This window comes from Desmodus rotundus, chromosome 8 (genome assembly GCF_022682495.2).
Source record: "Desmodus rotundus isolate HL8 chromosome 8, HLdesRot8A.1, whole genome shotgun sequence".
Lineage (NCBI taxonomy): Eukaryota > Metazoa > Chordata > Mammalia > Chiroptera > Phyllostomidae > Desmodus > Desmodus rotundus.
In genome coordinates, this window is record NC_071394.1 from 20,599,269 (window position 1) to 20,619,517 (window position 20,249).

General features: G+C 39.5%; 2 protein-coding genes across 3 annotated transcripts in view; one reads left to right on the plus strand and one right to left on the minus strand.

Annotated features, from left to right (window-relative positions):
- Positions 1–1,442: 1,442 nt before the first annotated feature.
- On the minus strand, positions 1,443–12,520 carry ENY2 (ENY2 transcription and export complex 2 subunit). 2 transcript variants are annotated; one of them, XM_024572225.4, is made up of 5 exons: positions 12,378–12,520; positions 10,869–10,945; positions 7,353–7,423; positions 5,815–5,889; positions 1,443–3,279 (listed from the first exon to the last, which is right to left on the minus strand). In XM_024572225.4, the coding sequence occupies exons 2-5, from the start codon at positions 10,934–10,936 to the stop codon at positions 3,203–3,205; spliced, it is 291 nt and encodes a 96-aa protein (XP_024427993.1). In that variant the 5' UTR covers positions 10,937–10,945; positions 12,378–12,520; the 3' UTR covers positions 1,443–3,202. The 2 variants fall into 2 exon arrangements, with proteins under 2 accessions (XP_024427993.1, XP_024427992.1); XM_024572224.4 differs by having other exon boundaries at positions 12,306–12,462.
- A 26-nt stretch (positions 12,521–12,546) lies between these two features.
- NUDCD1 (NudC domain containing 1) overlaps positions 12,547–20,249 on the plus strand; it is a 55,753-nt gene continuing 48,050 nt past the window's right edge. The window contains exon 1 of the mRNA XM_024572172.4: positions 12,547–12,884. Coding sequence (XP_024427940.2) covers positions 12,599–12,884 — 286 coding nt within the window. The 5' untranslated portion in view covers positions 12,547–12,598. The remainder of the gene's footprint in view (positions 12,885–20,249) is intronic.

A 20,249-nucleotide genomic window follows, 5' to 3' on the forward strand; every position in this document is an offset into this window, starting at 1 on the left:
AATACATATTTCTAGAGTTCTTCTTAGGGGTAAAATGAATCCATATAGCTTTTTATGATTATCCTGTTAATAGCATTTAGTTTTTAAATGAATTCTTGCCAGTTCAGCATTATCAGACCTATTATGCAGATGCGAAAACTGAGGCAGACGAGGCAGCCTTACCTGATAATTCAGTGTCATAGATGAGAGTTGAACTCAAATTGCTTGATTGTACCTGTTAGTTTTCTTGGTGGATTCATCCAGTGACTTTGTGTGGTTTCACGTGGTAAATATGAAGGGTTTCATGAAGTCACCGAGTAACCTGAGATGGCAACTTACAAGAAGGGTTAAAAAACATACCCGCACGTTGGATCGCTTCCAACATCAGCTACTGAGCAGCTGTCACAATTCTCTTGAGTTCAATGGAGACTGTTACCGAGTTATGAAAAGTCCCATATTCAATTACCAGTCCCCTGCATCAGCAGGCCCTAGCTTGGCACTACTCACCCAACTGATGCCGTTGTATGCCAAAGCAAAGTGATCACCTAAATAATTTAGTTGGATCTTCTTTACCCCTATATGAGAAAAGCTTATACTAGCCCTAATTAGTATTTTACACACCTGATGCAGTCATGTAACCACCAACACTGAACGTGAAAGAGTGCAAGATCTTAAAGAATGTATTCCTGGTTAACATAAATCAATGATGTGAGTCAAAATGTTCGCAAAGTTGGTTTATTGGAAAGATACCGATAGTTCTAGATGCAAACTACAAGACATTTTGAAGATGTCAAAAAAAAAATCCTAGAGATGGATTTCTTAGCACTATTGTTTTAAAGCTAGTGTCTTTAGTATTTTAATTGCTATTATGTTCAACTCAATTTTTTGTTCCATCTCGAACTATTTTCATAACTTTTTCCCTTTATGTTTTGTTCTGAACTATTAAAATAGTATCTCTGTGAGCAATTTTTGGTCTGCTTTTATATACAGTACTATGAAATAAAAACTACCTGTTGTTTATCATTTCCTACCATTTTCTTTGATAATGGGTAGCAGAATCATGAATATAACTACCATCTAACTTTGCTTTATGAAACAAAAAATTAGGAGGTAAGGTTTTATAATTGTGTGTGTGTCTTAGGTTCAGCATTTAACGTAATTTAGACCCGTTTGTCCCAATACTAAAAATGTAAATTCATCAGGAAGTAAAATTGTATTTCTGGAACATGAACCAAAAATTAATGTGAAGCTTTTCCCCCAAACCAACTGTACTTTCACGTTTTTTGTGCTTCTGTAATGTTCATTTATTATTTTGTCCATTCACCCACAAATAAGTACCATACAGAGGAAAAAAAAATGTTCCCTCTCCTCCAGGAAATGCATGCAAAGTTCTAGAACTATTGTGTTGAAGGGAAATTGTGCACAAGTGCTTTTGATAGAAAAACAGCAGTGGAAAATTTAAATCAAATAGAAATGTCGAAAGTTTTAATAACTCAGGCAGTATGCCAAGGCTGCAGGTTCAATCCCCAGTCAGGGCACATACAAGAATCAACCAATGAATGCATAAATAAGTGGGACAACAAACCCATGTCTCTCTCTCTCCCCCTACCTCTCTAAAATCAATACATAAAAAAAATAATAACGTAACTCAGGCAGAATTTTGAAAGCCAAGTAAGAATAGCATAAAACAACTTGATACTTTGGGGAACTCTTTTAACTAGAGAAAGTAAATGTCAGATCGAGAGGGCTTAGGTGCTATGGCTAACTTTACTCTGCAGACCATTAGGAGCCATTGAGTAGTTTCAAGAATGGAAGATGAATTTTAGTAAGGTCACTTAGGCAAGTGTGGAAGACATACTAGAGGATGCATGGAGCCACTAGAGCAAGGAAACTTTAGGTGCCAACTGCACTCACTGGGCTTGAACCAAGGCACTTTAGAGGGCAGGCAGTGGACAACCGACAACCTTGCCACACTCAAGTGGTCCTCCATCAGCAGAAGCATTGATTGGGGGTTTGTCAGGAATACACAATCTTGTGCAACACCTCTTACCTTACGGATGACTATTTTAACAAACACCTCAGGTAGTATGTATGGCTGGGAGGTACTGCTCACATTGATAAGGAATACAGTAGGGGTAGTTACTGGAGGGCAAAAAGTCACTATCTTAGGTGTGTTCAGTCTGAGTGTTCACAGAACATCCAAGGGAGCTGATCCATAGATGGGTATACGGGTACGGAGGCTGGGCTGAAGTCTGGTTTGGTGATGCAATTTACCATTTATTAACCTGTTAGTATTTGAAGTCATGGTCCGACCCGTTTCCCGAGATTTTCCCAGGAAAAGCATATCATTAGTCTGGCAGAGGGCCCTGGAGCAAGCCCTAAGAAACACCATTACTTCAAGTCCCATACAGCAAAGGTACTCCACGAGACACAGAAGGAACTCCAGTGGGAGGACTGGGAGGAAAGTTCCAGTGGCAGGAGGGTCAACGTTCTCAGTTCCCAGCAGCAGTCACGTAAGTATAGACAAGAGTCCATTGGATTTGGCATTCTTGATGTCAGAGTAAAGCTACGGGTGGAGAGTATTTCCCATTAAGTTCTTTCTTGACCTTAGTATGTGGGGATGTGAGTTAGACTTTCTGCTTTCAAAGTTCAGATGAGTAGATATGTGAGAGGAGCTTGGTATGGAGCCAGTTTGCAAATGTTCTCTCTTCCGATAGGATGGTAAATTCTTTGAGGAATAAGGCAGGCACATAAAGATGAGTAAAGAGCCAGTCCTAACTCTCAGAGTTTGTAACAAAGAAGAAATAAAACAACTGTAGTACAAGATGGGGCAGGTATTATAAAATATTATAGGGATTTAAGAGAAATACACCGTATCTAGACAATCAGAAGAGGCTGCTTCCTTCTCCTCAGTTGTTAGCACAGAAATATGCACATACTTAGTAAGAAAACTGTATAACTTGCTGACTTTTTCTCTAATAAATCTGGTGGGTTGTTGAAAAGTCCCATTTATTCCAAGATCCAAGGAAACTCCAAACTCATTCATGAGATATTTATTAAAATAACACATTTAGGGAAAAAAATCAATACAATGTATACATCATTACCGAAAACTGTATACCATCATACAAAAAAGGATTTTATTTTGGGAAAGCGATTCCTAATTTATGGCAAGTTTTACTTTCAGAAATAAGACCACAAAACAACACAATCTAATTCAATCTTAAAGGCTGGCATGCTGAGCAAGGAATGTTCTTATTCTTTGTAGAAGCTCCTTCTTTACACTGTCAGGTACCAGGGCTGAAACATAAAAATAAATATGCAAGAGTAAGACGATTCCAAATAATCTATGTCAATTTGAGATCTGATATTTTACTCAGGATGACCAATTTGTAATTTATAATTCATTTCATAAACAACCCTCATGCTATAATTAAAAAATAGGTAAACATCTGAAAAATAAAGTATAGTTGCAATTCCTTATTTGAATGCATTATCAATTACTGAAATACATTGTACACTGAGAGGAAAACATGGGAAAATTCTTTAAACTAGGAGTGAAAAAGGCCTTCTTTAACACAGAGGCTGTAACAGATTGATAAATTTAATTCCAAAGCAACATCAAATTAATAAACTTGGTCAAAATCACTGTAAACAAAGGCAAAAGACAAAAACTGGGAAAACACTTTACAGAAAACAGGCTACAATTTCTCTCTACAATTTCTTCAATTCGATAAGAAATCAGCAGGCTAGTAGAAAAATAAGCACAGGAGATAAAGAAGAAACACAGTTCTTGAACGTAAGAGGGAGTAAACCTTAATAGAAATGCAAATTAAAACCACGTTCAGATAACATGTTTCACTAATCTGATTGGCTAAAACCCAAAGGTCAACAATATACTGTTGGCAAGACTAAAGGAAAAATGGCACCCTGATATTGGCTGGTGGGCGTGCAAATTGGTACTTTTTGGGGAAGGTAATTTAGCAATATTTTACAGAAATAAATGTACATACTCTGACTCAGCAAAGATGCAAAAGCCACAACAGTGGTTATATTTCTCATATTTTTGTTTTTTTGAATTGAACCACGTGACTATATTACCTATTCAGAATACTAAATTAAAAATGAAAAAAAGCCCCGCTCTTTGAAGTTTTAACTAATATTTAACATCAGTAAACAAATCTACATAATTGTTCCTTTTCTGGCTACTAATTAATAAGTAAGGGCTCTAGAAGAATTTACTAACACTTCTGATGTTTTCTGCTTGTACGCACAGGAAATAGAAAGCTTCAGACATAGTTCAATATTTCCATAAAGAACCCTAGAAATCAGTACACAATCAAATGAGACAGATACTCCACTGTATAAATAGCTCCATGTAAACCTGCCTAGAAATAAAGGCCACACAATCAGTTCAAGTCCACTAGAAATGGGATCAGTATGTATATTACACACACTTTCAATAAAAGTGATGGTGATGGAGAACAAAGCTGTTGCCTTGGGGTCGGGGAAGGGCTGTGAATGGACACGAAGGGTAGTGTGAAGGAGTTTTATGGATGTGGTGGCTATATGAATTTATACATGTGTACAAAATTCCCAGAACTGCACACTAAAAAAAAGGGTCAACTTCGCTGTATATTAGAAAAATAAAGTGCGTCTACTCTTGACAGTGAAGAAGACTAAGAATATAAGAGAGAGTCTCCACGTCTTCCTTTATTTCCACCTTCTCTAGTAGGGAAGCTGAAGGGACTGATAGGCCCAAGACACCCGAGTTGAAGACAAGGCAAAGAACCACCTCTACCCTGTACAACCAGTTCCTAAGTGCTGTTAAGACATGAAGCATAAGCTACAGAAGCAAAATGGAAAACAAAGTTAGGGCAAATTATTTTAAAATATAAATTAATGGGGGTAACAGTAAATACTGTATTTTTCCTCTCCCTGAGATATGTATAAAGAAAAGGTCAGGTTTTTGTAACTGTAAATAGGCCAAAAGATATGGTGGAAATGACCGGGGGATTCCCCAGCTCCTTCCCAGCAGGTAAGCAGCCGGGGAACTAGGAGTCTCGTAATTATTTTCAAACTTATTTACTTTTTACCCTAAAATTCTTTTTACTATTTCTGTGTGATAAAACAATAGGTCATCTAATTTACCTGCTTCCACTTAAACTTTTTCAAAATGAATGAAAAAAAAATGTAAGCTCCATCTGAGATAACAACAGAATGTAGTTCCTGATAGTATTATATAGGATTGATGTTAATGCATTTCCTCTTTCCCTTTGCTCTCTGTAAACAAGGCATTAAAGGGAGAAATGAAAATGGTTGTAGTATGAATATTAAATATGGATTTCCCTGAACATGAAGTCATGGTGCTACCAAATTCTTAATTAGACATTCAAGAAGACAGAGCTTTGTTTATTTTTAATAAACAAAGAGACAGAGCAATGACTCAGGGACGAGAGTAAAATTTTGAATTATTAAATATTTAAGTGAAGTCAGACCATATCTAATAAAGGTCATACATCTTAGCTTCAGGTAATATTTGCCCCTCCAAGATCCCATATTTTAAAAATTATCTGTCTTAACAACCATATCAACTTATTTGTACACTGTTTTACAGTGCAAAAACATTTTACAACTCTTATCTCATCTGTTACTCAAAAGTATCAAAGAGGTAGGTAAGCATTTGTAATTTTCCCCAATGAGGAAACACCAAGTACCCTAATAATGTTGGAAATGTGGGTTTTCCTTGCAGAAAGAAAGAGAAGCTGAACTGGCAAGAGAGAAAAAATCTTGTCTTGAGCACATGTTTCCTTTCAGACAATCTGTGTTCCTTACCTCTGCCTTTTGGTGTGATTTCAGCCACCAAGTCATCAACAGTAACGTGTTCTAGTCCTTTTTCTTTAATTACCTCTTATGCAAAAGTAAAAAACAAATCATATCATTTAAAATCATTATCTGTAAGAAAGATTTTCATAGAGGAAGGATTAAGATCATGTTTTTAGAGTGAAGATTGGTCTTAAAAAAAAAGAGGACACTTCTTTATTAATGAATATTTAGTTCAACTTTAAACCCATTAAGTAGTCACCAGATAAAATCATAAAAGCCTGTTCGTCTCCCATCTCAGTAACCTAATAAATATATCACAGAATGAATTTGAACTGTGAGGTCAAATCTAGCATTTGTAAAAAGCTGGAAACTTCTAACTGCGCACATCTTATTTCACTATAACCATACCAGCTCTTAAATGGAGGGGAAAAAAGCTCTTATTTGTGTCCAACTTATAACTTCATAGTCCAAAATTAAAACATAGAAGTCTTTTGTTCCTTTCTTTTCGTTAGACTGCACCAAAAGAAATAGAGGACGGAAAGTAGTTAATATTTATTGAACCCCTAATATGTGCTGGATGGTTTACATCATTTAATATTTACAATAATCTAATGGGCTGGGCATTTTCCCCCCTTCACAGGTGAGGCAACTGAGGCATGAAGATTAAATAACTCATCAAAACATGAGATGAAACACAGCTCTAGTCTTTTACCAGTGAAGATCTGTATGACCTCAACATTATGTTTTTACTAATGTGTCTGGTTGCCTTCTTAGGGTTAATGTTATAAATAGCTGCTATTATTACTTGTAAAAAACTATCACAATACAATTGGAAATAATTAAAAATAACCAAAATACTATTATACTAAAAGCTGAGCCAGTAAGGAGACTTGTATTAGTAACATATGTAATCCACAATCAACATTAAGCAATTTAACAAGCTCTCATTCTACATTAAAAAAAAAAGTATAATTCTGTAAGAGCTTTTAAAATGAATTTTTCAAAATAAAACATATTAGGCCTGGCTGGTGTAGCTCAGTGGATTGAGCGTGGTCCGCAACCCAAATGGTCACCAGTTCAATTCCCAGTCAGGGCACATGCCCGGGTTGTGGGCCAGGTCCCCAGTAGGGGGGCCGCATGAGAGGCAACCACACATTCATGCTTCTCTCCCTCTCTTTCTCCCTCCTTTCCCTTCTCTCTAAAAATAAAACTTAAAAAAAAAACCTTTAAAAAAATAAATAAAACATATTAGGAATAAGTAATGTTTCATTTTGAAATAAGTGGGATTCCACATTTTGAAGCCAGAGAAAATCTTGCCTCCCTTAAGGGAAACACAAGAAAATTTCTAAACATTTAGGAATTAGGTCTAAATATTATCACAAAGAGGAGAAAATCAGTACTACAAGAGTCGATTTTCCATTTGTTCAATATCGTGTCTCAGTACTTAATATACCTTTAAAATACTGACTGTGATTTTTCTAGTGAACCCCAAACCAACACAGGTGAGAGCAACGGAACTAGGGTATCTTCTAAATGAAACTGATTACCTTTACAGTGTGCCTTCAACTGATCCTTCCAGCCACATTCAATTAATTTAGCTCTCAGCAACTCTTTGAGGCTGTTGAAAAAGAAGTGTTTTCAAATTAGACTACATCAATGTACAGTATCTTAGACAGGAGCGTTTGAATCAAAGGTTCAACTCTTCGATGATAAATTCCCTGCCATCTAGACACAAAACTTTAACCACAGCCTAATCTTGGTTCTATCACGAAATAGTTTAAATAGTTCTTCGATCCTATGAGAGTCATTTAAACTCTGGGCCTCATTTTCATTATCAGTAAAAAAAGAAAAAGAAAAAGAAATTAAGTGGATGGGGGCAAAATACTTCTCAAGAAACTCCGATCTGGCCTTCTTACGCTACGGCTACTTCTCCCCACCAACAGGAGTACCGTGGGTCTGTACGTGGCTCTTATACGACTTCTGGAGGGTTTTAGTTGAGCTTGGAGCAGCTGCACCTCTGAAATCTTACAAGTCCGAAAATCCTTCTTTGACCAAATTCTTACCCTTCAGCTCTCTTACTTCCCCATTACTTTTTCTCTCTAACCTCCACAACTTCCCCTCCCTTTTTCCTTTAACCTTCTAAATTATACATCAACCATACTTGTATTTCATTGAATCTAGTGTTTTTTCTCCCATTTTAACAATTCAGTAATCGGCATACCTATCATAATTTAATTGACAAGGTTTCCTCGTTTCTTACTGGTTTAAAAAAGTATGTATTGCAACATGGATGTAATAAAATATTTTCTTATCAGTACTTTCCTATTCTTCTGCCATACCCACTCTTACAAATCCCCAATCTTCAACCTGAATCATCTCATTTCTCAGCTTGACCATGTCACATTCCAAACCAAATCTCTTCCCTTTCAATATTCCTATACCTCCACTGGGTGACATTTTCATCTCAGTATTTAATCAGGTCTTTCAACCCTAGCAGGGCCCAAATCCAAGTCATGCCTCTCCCCCACCTTAACCTGTTCTCCATTCTTCCAGTTCCTCCAGCTAGAAAACTTGGCAGCGTCCTTCACTGCAACTTTGTTTTACACTATGCAGGTAATCCATGAGCAAACACTATCGGTTCCAGTTTTAAAACATGTACCTGCAATCCAGGTGTTTCTCCTCATCTTTCGCCATTACTGCCCTTGTACAAGCTACCACCTTGTCTCGTCTGGATTGTTGCAAAAGCCTCCTAACTTGGCCTCCTGCTTTTCCCCCCTGTACTCTTCCATTCTCCTCCCACTGCTCAAAACTCCCCAGTGGCTCCCCCATTTACTCAGAATAGACTTCATGTCCTACTACAGCCCAAATGACACGCCACAATCTGCCCTCTTCCCAGCTACGCCCTGACTTTAGCTCTTCTTTTCCTCTCCCAACTTATTCAGTCTCATTAGCTTCCATGTGCTCCTCAAAACGCCCAAATCTTTCTCAGGACGATGGCTCTCACAGACTCCCATCTCCCTTACATCCTTCTAATTTCTTATCAATGAAGCCTTGTTTTTTTCCTATCCAAAATAACATACCCCATTATTCTCTGCTTTGTTTTCACTTTAGAACTCATCACTACCTGACATATTTGACATTTTTCTGTTTCCTCCCATCAAAAAATGGAAGCTCCAGGCAAGGACGAATTTCATTTTGCTCACTAGTATAACTTCAGCACCTTAACAGGACACTGGCATATGGCAGAAACTCAGTAACTAAGCTGTATAAATGAAAACAGAAACAAATTTAAAATATATGTAATCTATACTCATTACTTGCAATACCATCCTCTCTGTTTCCTAAGATATCTTTCTAGTTTCCACCTTCTTCCTCATTTCTGATTTTACTTAAAAAACAAAACAATAAGTACTCCTTTCCATTTTACTGCTTTTCATTGTTAACCCAATATAATCTTCTAAACTCTATCTCTGACGAAGGCTTCCAGGCTATCCTCCACCCTGCCACAACTTCCGCTCCTAAAGGGCAAATGTGATCTAGTCATTCCCCTTTCAATCATCTTTTAATGACTCCCGCTACCCAAAGATAACATCAACAACAGACGTCTTTGCACACCCACCATCCATTTTCCTGCCCCCCTTTCTTGACGAACCTCCACGCTCTCAGGGTAAGAAATTTGGGAAGGGTTCCAGTGATGGAAATGTGACCTAGGCAGGGGCGATCATCACTGGCCTACTACTACAAAGTACTATGGAAATCAAACTAGGTCTTTACTGCAACTACTAGGAGGAAGGTGGTATGAGGCAGAGGGATATACATTTTGAACTACACATCTCTGTGGGTAGGGCTTGTCAGAGAAGAAAACCAACAGAGGAAGGAGAGCTGAGGGAGGAAAAGAAAAACATATTCTTGACGATAATTTTTGAGTGCCTGGACCCAGCGGTGCCTGAAGCAATTTTCAAGCTCTAGACTTTTTGGTTAGATGAACTTCTGTATTTCCTTTGGTTAAGCCCGTTTCTGAGTTGTTTCTATCATTTTCGATTAAAAAAAATCTCACTTTCCCAAAATCTACTCCTACCGTGCACTGGTCCAGCCACACAGCTTCACCCTTTAGCTTCAATTCCACACTTCCCAGCACATCATCATGTTGCAACGAAGCTCTGTGAATCTGCACGTTCTGTTCCACCTGCCTAGACTGTCTTCTCTACGTTACTGGCTCGGGGAAATGCTGATTCTTCTCCCCCAGCTACAGTAGCTCTTGTACTGTTCTGTGAGACCTTAACTGATCAGCTTACCCCCCAGTGGAGTGGGAAGATTCTTCCTGTTCCTTATATCTATTTCTCTCATACAATTTATCCCCCTGCTTCTGGAAGCCCTTCTTGATTCCTCAGTCTTTCCTTTGCACTTTCAAACTTTCTTTGTTCATTTTTAAAATATTTACATGGCTAATTTTGAGCTTAGTGTGACACTGGGCATACAATGGTATTTCTGCTGTCAAGTAACTTAGATCATATTGAAAAACACAAACCAGCAAAGTAGGTGGTCACAACACAATGTGATTAAATGCTATGCTAGAACAAGGTATTTGGGAGTTACCAATACCTGGAATAAGTATTTAAATTAATACGTGAGAGATAAGCTGGAAGTAGAGAAAGATTAGGGAAAAAAAGAGGAATGTTTCATACAGTGGGAATAGTGTACGCTACTCTGGGTTGAGAGAGCTTGGCAACTAAAACTGGTTCCATTATGCTGTCCCCCTGTTACAAACTGGGTGGCATTATGTCTCCAACTATAGTTATTTGAGAATTCTTTCTTATTATACACAATCATTTCTTGTTCATCTTTCTGTATCACCCACTTCCCTCTAAGTCTTGCAATATTTAACAGACCTAACTATATATATTGTTTACAGATGTCAGGAACTGAAGCTTTTGACAATCTCTATTTTTTGTAATTCTTTCCACTGACATCAGTTTTGTTCCTTCATATTTAGATTCTTACATATAACGTGACTATAATTTACAGCTGTTAAGGGTAACTTATTAACACAGTCTATTACTCACCGTTCTCTTTCTCCAGTTTCTATCAACTTTTGGTTAATCGCTGCTCTCATCTGCGCATCTTTGTTCATCTTGCTAACCTGAATATCAACATGTATTTTCAGATATAAAGCACTTATAAAGCATTTCTTCTAAATCCTCTAGGCAAGCATCTTAACATGTTTAACAGTCTATCCACTACGGGGGTGACAAATTTCAACAATGTGTTAACAATCTCATTACTCTTTTAATATTCACTGCATCCTAAGAAGTCACACTGATGAACTCAATTTTCATCCCTCATATGCCTTTTATTAAAATGAGTCTTTAAATAGTAATTATTGTGACATTTATTACACACTTATGTGCCTGGTACTGGGCTAACACATTGTTTTTTATTTCATTTAACTCCCAGAACGTATTATTTTATGTAAGTATTATTAACATAATTTGTATTTTACAGATGAGGAAACTGAGGCACTGAGACAGAAAGTGAAGGAAGGTGTTTTAAGCCCATACCCCTCCCCCCAAACTTTAAACATCACAACATAACTGACTGCTAATCACTTCTGTACCTTAACTGCGTTCAGAATTTTGGGGAAGCCATAATTTAAACTAAATATAAATAAAAGATTAAGTACTCCTGGTGAAAAATGAAATTTCCAGGTAGGGTTCTAAGTGCTTTACTTTTTTCACTAGGATGTATTCAGAATCACGATACCAAACCAGCTGTTAAGTATACTTGTGTTTGCTCTTGATCAAAGCTTGCTGGTGGGATAAGGGGAAAACCGATCCCAAACTAATGCCTAACTTGGCAAATTCTCAATTATCAGTAAGGAAAACCAAAATCAAAATTGTGTAGAAAGAAGAGAAAGGTTAGGTTGTAAAACTTGAAACAAGCTAACATTAGTTTTGTCGTCTCCCATCTGACCTGTATGAAAACTCGAAGACTGGCGGAGACTTTTCAGAGTTGATTCCCCCCCCCCCCCCCCTTTGGAGTGGAACAGAAAAGAGGACGGGTTGAGAAAAGACTAGAAAATGTTTGCTTCTGTATTTGGAGGCTAACATTTTCAAAATAATTCTAAGGTACAGAAAGTATCATTCCTAGAATACTGAACTTAATCTCGCCTTGGCCCTTAAAAATACCGGTAGTGACCTTGGACAAGTCGATTCTTAAAGACCTCAGTTTTCTCACTGGTAAAACAAGGGCGCTAGGGGATCCCTCCCAGTCCAGACATTCTTTAGGAAAACAGAACAGGGCGGAGACAGCAGGAGAGGCGGGAGGGGAGGAGCCAGAAAACAAAGCGAGGACTGGCTACAGGCCAACTCCGGTAGCACGCCCTGTCGGAGAGCCCTACAGGCCCGCGAGCGCGGGTCGGGGAAGCTAACGAAAGACAGCACATCGAAAGGAGCCTGGGCTGGGCCCGGGTCCCGGCCCGGAGGACCACGGGCATAGCTCACCACCATCACCGCGGGCGAGGGCCGTCCCTTCCCAGCGACGAAATGACCCTTGCGCTGACGACCGTTACCTACCACACTCTTCGGCTGCCCAGACTTAGACCCTCAGTAGCTCGGGCGCCTAAGCACACAGAAAGCTAGAACACGCATTTCCGGGGCGGGGTCTCGCCACCCTGCCTATAATGTGAGAATTTAACAAGCGCGGGCCGCCTCCTGGTCGCTCAGCCCTCTGGGTAGGAGAGTCCAAATCCTGCTGCTGCGCGGGCAGTGCGTCTCTGAAAACTACGCGGCCCAGCATGCAACAGTCCACTCCCTCACGGGCACTACATTTCCCAGCAGGCATGCCGCACCGCGGTGTTTTCTGGGATGGGACCCACGCAGCCTCCTGGCCTCGTTGCTGCGAGGGAAGCGCGGACCTTTCAACAAGAGCTTTATTAATTCTCAGGCCAGGATCCTGGAAGGCGATGGAGGTGGCAGCTAATTGCTCCCTGCGGGTGAAGAGACCTCTGTTGGATCCCCGATTCGAGGGCTACAAACTCTCTCTCGAGCCGCTGCCCTGTTACCAGCTGGAGCTTGATGCAGGTGGGAAACGACGGCGCCTCCTTGCACTCTTCCTTACCCCTTTGGGCTGCAAAGGGCCAGACCCTTCCCGCATTTTTTTTCTTTCTGATTCGGGCAGGCAAGGCGACCGGGGCCTTCCTTATGGACCCGTCAGACCGGGGTGGTCACAGGGTGGCGGTTTCTGGAGAAGGACGCCCATCGCGGAACTCCGTGGGAGCCACCTTCTCGCCGTTCTGCTGTAGTGAGACCACGGGCCCCCACTCTGGGCTCGGCCGCCCAGATTCCGAGGTCTGACACACGGGTGCTGCTTGGGCGGAGGCCGCCTGTCCATTCCTGGCGTGGTCCGTGCTGCGGAGAAAGCTCGGAACTTGCTTTTCTCCCGGGAGCATTCTCTGTGGAGTGTGCTTTGAGAAGCCGCACCTCCTTGGAGGACCCCCAGCTCCTGTTTCCTCTGGCCGAGACCCCTTTCTTAAAAGACAAACTCCATTGCAGTTCAGAGCATTTTCAGTTACGGGAGACCTTGTATTAAGGTCTGTCCGTATTGTAGAGAACATCTCTAGACAATTTTGAGGACAAGTAGATTTTCGTACCCATACTTTACTTGTTTTGTTTTTCTGTAGTTGGCCAGAATATTCATACTTTTTTTTTAAAGGTAAAGTGGCATTTTCATTGGTGATAAAGAGCCCAGAGAGTTGCATTTTTATTTAATAACACCCCCTGCTGCTTCTAATAAATGTTGTCAGGAGATCACATTTTGAAAAGTGCTAGTTAATTAATAGTTTCATAGTATCAAGTAAGTAATAAGTGTTTAATTCATTTATAAAATCTATCGGGATCCTGTTGTATGTTACATGCAAATATCAAGATGGTTAAGAGAGTCCCGTAACATAAGATTGCAATTGGCTAGTTGGGAAGAAAAATGAACAGATAATTATAAAACAGTGTGGTAAGGCTATGGGATACGTACAAAACATAATGGTAGTACTTACGTATCATTCCAAACCAGCCTGGGAGATCTGGGAAAGCTTCCTGGAGAAGTGGGTATCTAAGTTGAGCTTCGAAGGGGAGATAAGAGTTGACCTGGGTAAGAAAAAAATGAGCTTGGTTTTTCTTTTCATTCCATTTCTTTTCCATTTCCTTTTCCACCCTATATCAGTAAATGGTACCACCATGTTTAGGTGGTTCATTCATTTAAAAAATCACCCCAAAACTCACTGGCTCAAAAAATAAGCAGTTATTGTTGCTCACAGGTCATCAGGCCTGGTAGGTGGTTCTAGGGTTGGCTTGGGCTCATTTGTACATTTTTGTCCCGTTAGGGGTCTGCTAGGTATCTCTCCACTCATCTTGGTTGGACTTCCTGATAGGTTTAGGGGTTCTCTGCTATAACTGGTTTAAGATTATTTCAGATGGTCCCTCCCTGCTTAGCTGTCCTCCACGTGGTCTCTCATTCTTTAACTGCCTAGTCCAAACTTATTCCAAGAGGCAAGTAGCAGTACATAAGCATTTTTTTTTAAGCTACTTCTTGGAATAAGTTTGTGGTTGTCCCATTGACCTAACTAAGCAAGTCATATAGTCACACATAGAGTGATGATAGCAACCTTGTACCAAGTGGCATAGATCCAGGGAGGCATAAACAATTGTGACTATTCATATAAATCCATGTAGTTACTTATGCTGAAGTCATGGAGTGATTTCTTTTTTATTAAGATCCCCTATTCAATCTGTCAGCAAATCCAGTCGGCTCAAGATTTTGGCTTTTTCATGCCTCTGTCCTTGTCCAAATCACAGTTATCTCTTACCTGGACTATCATAGCTTCCTGACTATCCTTCCTGTCTCCACTTTTGGGCTTCTTCATTCCATTCTCCATAAGTCAGTCCAAACATAGTTTTTAATTCTGTATTTACTTGGCATCTGTTTCCTCCACCAGACTGTGAGCTCCTTGAAGACAGTGATGTTTCTCCTTTGCTCATGGCTCTGTCATTGCTCTTAGCATAGTAGGTGCTCAATAAATTGAATGAATGAAGAAGAGAAGGAGGAAAAAAATCTCCTGGGAAAGCGAGACAGGATTTAGAGAGGTAGGTGAGGGCACTGTTTGTCTTTTGGACTTTATCCTCTGTGTTTCCCAGACTTCTTTATGGGCCCTTAAAAAAAATAATAAAGCTCATCTGTTATAGATTGGCCAACTTTTAAAAAATTTTCTTTTCAATGCTTACCCAAGAACATGCTTACTTATTTTAGAGAGAGAGTAAGGAGAAAGAGAGAAGGAAAGAAACATCCATTTGAGAGGGAAACATCCATCAGCTGCCCCCTGCACACACCCGGACCAGAAACTGGACCCACAGCCCAGGCATGTGCCCGGACCTAGAATCAAACCTGCAACCCCCTCGGTCCATAGGATGAGGCTCCAACCAACTCACTGAGCAACACTGGCCAGGGCAGATTTGCCAACTTTTTAGTTTGCCAAGTGGAGATGTTTCTTAAAAACTGTCATGTACTCACCCATTCTTTCAAAAATAATTTTAACACCAAAAGCAGGAAGTGAAATCTCACAATATATAACTCTAAATCAAATATAGTAACTATTAAAAACTCACTAAGTTGTCCCTTTTCTCCCCTCACTTCACCACTGTTGGTCTTAAGAGTCTGTGTTTGGGATGCACAACCGGCTGTGATGAGATGATGCCATTTAGGGTTTTAAGTATAGAAGGGAAGTCGATTTGGGGTTTGAATGGTTTACTATTGGGCTCCGTGGAGGTTGAATTTGGAAAATGAGAGGAATGGAGACAGGGAGATCTGCTTAACGCTTTTGCAGTAGTTCACGTGAGGGCTTGCTGTAAGACCTACGTGAGGAGGATGATAAAGAGACTGATTCCTTTTAAAACTGTCATTTCTAGAGATACCGAGGTATGATTGAGGAGCCTCTCCTGACAACTAGACTTTTATACTGTCCCAAAGAGTGTACATGTAATTCAGCAAACTGTTAGTGGGCACCTCTGGTGTGTGAATCTCTGCATTTAGGCTGTGAGGAGGGAGATGTGGTCTGTGGTCTCAAAGAGCTTGGAGGTTTATTCACTTGCATTTTACTGAGTGAGTGAGTGATTTTAGAGAGAGAGGAAAGCAACGTTGATTTGTTTTACTTATTTATGCATTCATTGGTGGGGTTTTGTATGTTTCTTGACACAACCTTGGTGTACCAGGGTGACTCTCTGACCCAGGGGTGTCGAACTCATTCTCACCCGGGGCCACATCAGCCTCGCAGTTGCCTTCAAAGGGCCGAAATAATTTTAGGGCTGTATAAATGTAACTACTCCTTAACTGTGAAGGAGTTGAAATTACATTTGGCCCTTTAAAGGCAACCGCGAGGCTGATATGCCCCTGGTGAAAATGAGTTTGACACCCTGCCCTAACCAACTGAGCTGCCTGGCCAAGGCTAGTCTCTTGTCTTAAATAATGTTATTGAATTGTAAAATTCCCTATGCTATGTAAACAGTACATGTTACTTTTTCTTTTATTTCAAAGAATTAAAAAAAAAAAACCTTTTTAAATAAATTGTAATTGCCCTTTGACTCAGCAAGTCCATTTCTGGGCATGTTTTTACAAATGTTTTTCCCCCATAGTCTTTATTTAGTCAATATTTTTGTACATATTTACTTTCCCCCTATATTTCATATGACTAACTCACACTCCATTTTTCCTCTTGATTTGTGGGTTACTATCTCAGGAGATTATCTTCTTGACTACCTAGTTAGAGTCTGCACTATAGAATCGGTATAGTTACGTAGTACCTGGCACCTCATACACTCGATGACCCTTGGTAGCGTTCCCAGTCTTTTCTACGCTAGAACGTTTAGTTCTGTTGAGTCCCGTGTCATCTTTTGTTCATCTCATCTTTTTCAGTGCTTTATCTCTGGAGCTGGAGCATGCCTGATGAATAATAGATTATTTTTATGTCACTCCATTAAACAGCTTTATTGAGCTATAACTGACAAACGCCACATATTTAACTGTGTAGTTTGGCAAGTTTTGACATATGTACATACTCACGAAGTCATCCCCACAATCACGATATTCAACTTAGCTGTCATTTCCCAAAATTCCATGTGCCCTTCTGTTCCTTCCCGTACCCCCCTTCAGTCCCTAAGCAACTGCTGATGTGTTTTCTGTCCCTATATGTTAGTTTTTTGCATTTTCTAGATTTTTATATTCGTGGAATTATACAGTGTGTATTTTTTATTGTCTGTTGCCTTTTACCCAGCATAGTTACTTTGAGTTCATCCATGCTGCATTGAGAGAGGGGTATTGAAGTCTCAGACTATAATTGCAGGTTTTTCTCATTTTCCTTGCACATCTGTCAGCTTTTGTTTCATGTATTTTGAAGCTCTGGTATATTGTATAAACATCGATCATTGTGTCCTTGATAAACTGACCCCTTTATCATTATGAAGTAGCTGCCTTTAACCTTGGTGATAGTCTTTGCTCTGAAATCTGCCTGATCTTACATAGCAACCTCAGCTTGGTTTTGATTAATGTTACCATAGTGCGTGTGTATGTGTGTATACATATATATTTTTTTCCATCCTTTTATTCTCTTTGTATCTTAGTATTTAACATGCATTTCTTTATTGGCAGAAATAGTTGGGTCTTGCTTTGTTACTGAGTCTAACAATCTCTTTCTTTTAATTCAATTGCTTATATTTAATGTGATTATTGATTTTGTTGCATTTGGGTCTTTTATCTTGCTATTGGTATTCTGTTTGTCCCATCTAGTCTTTGGGAAAATGGAATTTTTCCCACTGTTCTGTCTTCTTTTGGATTGAATATTTTTCTATGAATCCATTTTATCACCCTCATTGGCTTATAAGCTATAACTGTTTGTTTTGGTTTTAGTAGTTGCTTTGGGGTGTAAGTATACAGTTTTAACTTATTACACGGTACATTCAAATGACATTACCGTACTTCGCATGCAGTGGAAGACTCTTACAGTGACCTCCACATCTTTCCTGCTGGCCTTTAGGCATTTGTTGTCCTGCATTTTACTTTTATATACTATTGTAAATTCACAGTATATTACTATTTTTGTTTAAATAGTTAATTATCTCAAAGAGATGTAAATGATAAAAAATCTTATATAATTTTCCCATAGTTGCCATTTCGGGTGCACTTCATTCCATTATGTAGATCCATGTTTTTATCTGTATAATTTTCCTTCTGCCTGTGGGTGTCGGTGATGAAATCTTTCACAGTTTAGTGAGAGCAGTGCCCCTCATTCTAGCCGGTCTGACTCCATATCTTGCTTCAGGACTTTTAATACAAACTCGTACTCTACTTTTTTACATCTTTATACACAAATAACAAGTTCAGTAACTAAGGGGAAAGGAGACCTAACTCACTGGGTACGATTAGAAGATACGTGGTCCGAGAACTGACCTTTGTTAATGTTTTAACATTCATTGCCTCTCCCCCCCCATTTGAAAAAAATACTAAGCTTATGTAAGTATTAGATTGAATCGTTTAGGTGGTGTCGAAAGAGTTTGGAGTATTGGTAGTTTCCTGTGGTTCCGCATAATAGTATGTTACGGACAAGAAGCAGTAATTTAACTATTGTTAGCATTATTAACAGGGCTGCTGTCTTATTTACCAGTGTTTGCTCAGTGCACAGTGTCAGGCACACAGTAGTCATTCCATAAATGACTTGTGAGTGAAAAACTAAGTCTGTGAGGTTACATGCATAAGTTTCGTAAGGAATTTCAGTCAAGAGGGGAGATTCCCTTTGTATTAGGCTCCCACTCAGTTTTGTTTTGTCTTGTTCTTTTCTTTAAAGACTAAGAGAAAAGTATTTTTCAGCAAAGCTCTTTTATTTCCAATGCAAGCTAATGTTAAATAATAAGATATTTACTACAATGGCATCTTAGCCCTCTGTTAGAGATGTTCCTCTTCAGCTGTTTCAAAGATCCCAGTGAAGCCTGGAGACCGCCCTCCCCACCTCTCCTAGGAGGAGGCTTTGTCCGTGAGCTCAGCCGCTTCTCCTCCTCAGCTCTGCCTGCCCTTTTATACTCCAGATGAGTAACATGGTATTTTCTTTCCCACATGGGGCCAGAGGCAGTGTGTCCCTGTGCACTAACAGGACAATCATGAAGAAAATGTATTTGTCATCACAGTGTTAGTGTTACCCTTCGGGCCATTTGGGACAGTGTACATTTCCTGCAGTGTCGAGTTTCATCCACACAGTGGTGCTAGAAAACCAAGAATTGCTGTTTTTCCCCTCCTGATCAGGAATATGTATTTCTAATTGTTCTTTATAAAATAGACACTAACTGGAGTTATAGAGTAACAGTTTCTCAGCCTCTGTCAACTCCATAAAGTTACAGTGATGCTACTCCTGAAATGCCTCCACGCTGCATTCACCCTCCGCCCGAATGGCTGCAGTGGCTCTCCCATGGGTCTTCCTGGGTTTGCCCCTGCTTTACTCTGGTATGTTTCCCATATTGTACTTAAAAGGGGTCCTTTTACAAAGTTGAATCTGGATTTTATTCTCCTGCTTAAAAAATTCTTCTTGCATGGAGTTTATCAACAAATGAAAATAAAGTCAAGGCCTTTCATGATTCAACTCCTGCCAAGTTCTCTAGCTTTATTCGTCACTGTCTTTCCTTGTACAATTCCATAGCTCTGTTATTTCAGCCAGTTTGGTTGTCTTTTGGGTCTCTGAAAACAAGTTTTTCCTCCTACTTTTGCCTGCTTTTCCTTCTGCCTGTGGTAAGTAGGTGTGTGTGTGTGCGTGTGTCTGGGTATACTTCTTAAGTTAACTCTACCTTATCCTCTGTAGCTTGGGTCAGATTTCTAAAAGCTTTTGTTACTCTCCCCAAGTAGATTAGCCACCATGGTCATATATGTTCTCGTGGTACCCAGTAATTTTTCTTAATAACATTTAATCATATATTGTCTTATGAGTATTTGATTAATGTCCATTTCCCCACTCAATCATAAGTGTTAAAAACATACTAGATTCTATGCTCTTTGCTCATCATTGTATCATTGGTGCCTATTAAAATATTTGTTGAATAAGTGAATGAATGGATATAAGTCAGCCAGGACTCACAGTAGGTAATAGAGTTAGGAACAGGTGAGTATTCTGGAATAAAACTTCCCATTAGGAAATAGTAAGGTGAGTTTTATATTAAGGTGAGGTATTGGCCCAGCTTGGTCAATTTACATGTTTCCTGTTGGAGCCGAACAGAAGTTAACCAGAAGGCACCAGCACCTCTGAACTGGAAGGGTTCCTCTCTGTATGGAAGGAAGGAGGAATGTGAGGCAGAGATCACATTCGGCAGATTTCAATTTATGGAAGCAGCTAAGAGAGTAGATCTTAAAAGTGTTCATTACAAGAA

Excerpts from the sequence above, each read along its gene's own strand:
- ENY2 (XM_024572224.4), bottom strand. Across the intron at positions 7,424-10,868 it reads GAAACTGGAGAAAGAGAACG|CCTCAAAGAGTTGCTGAGAG; the intron begins GTGAGTAATAGA and ends CTTTTTCAACAG. Across the intron at positions 3,280-5,814 it reads AATCACACCAAAAGGCAGAG|CCCTGGTACCTGACAGTGTA; the intron begins GTAAGGAACACA and ends TTTATGTTTCAG.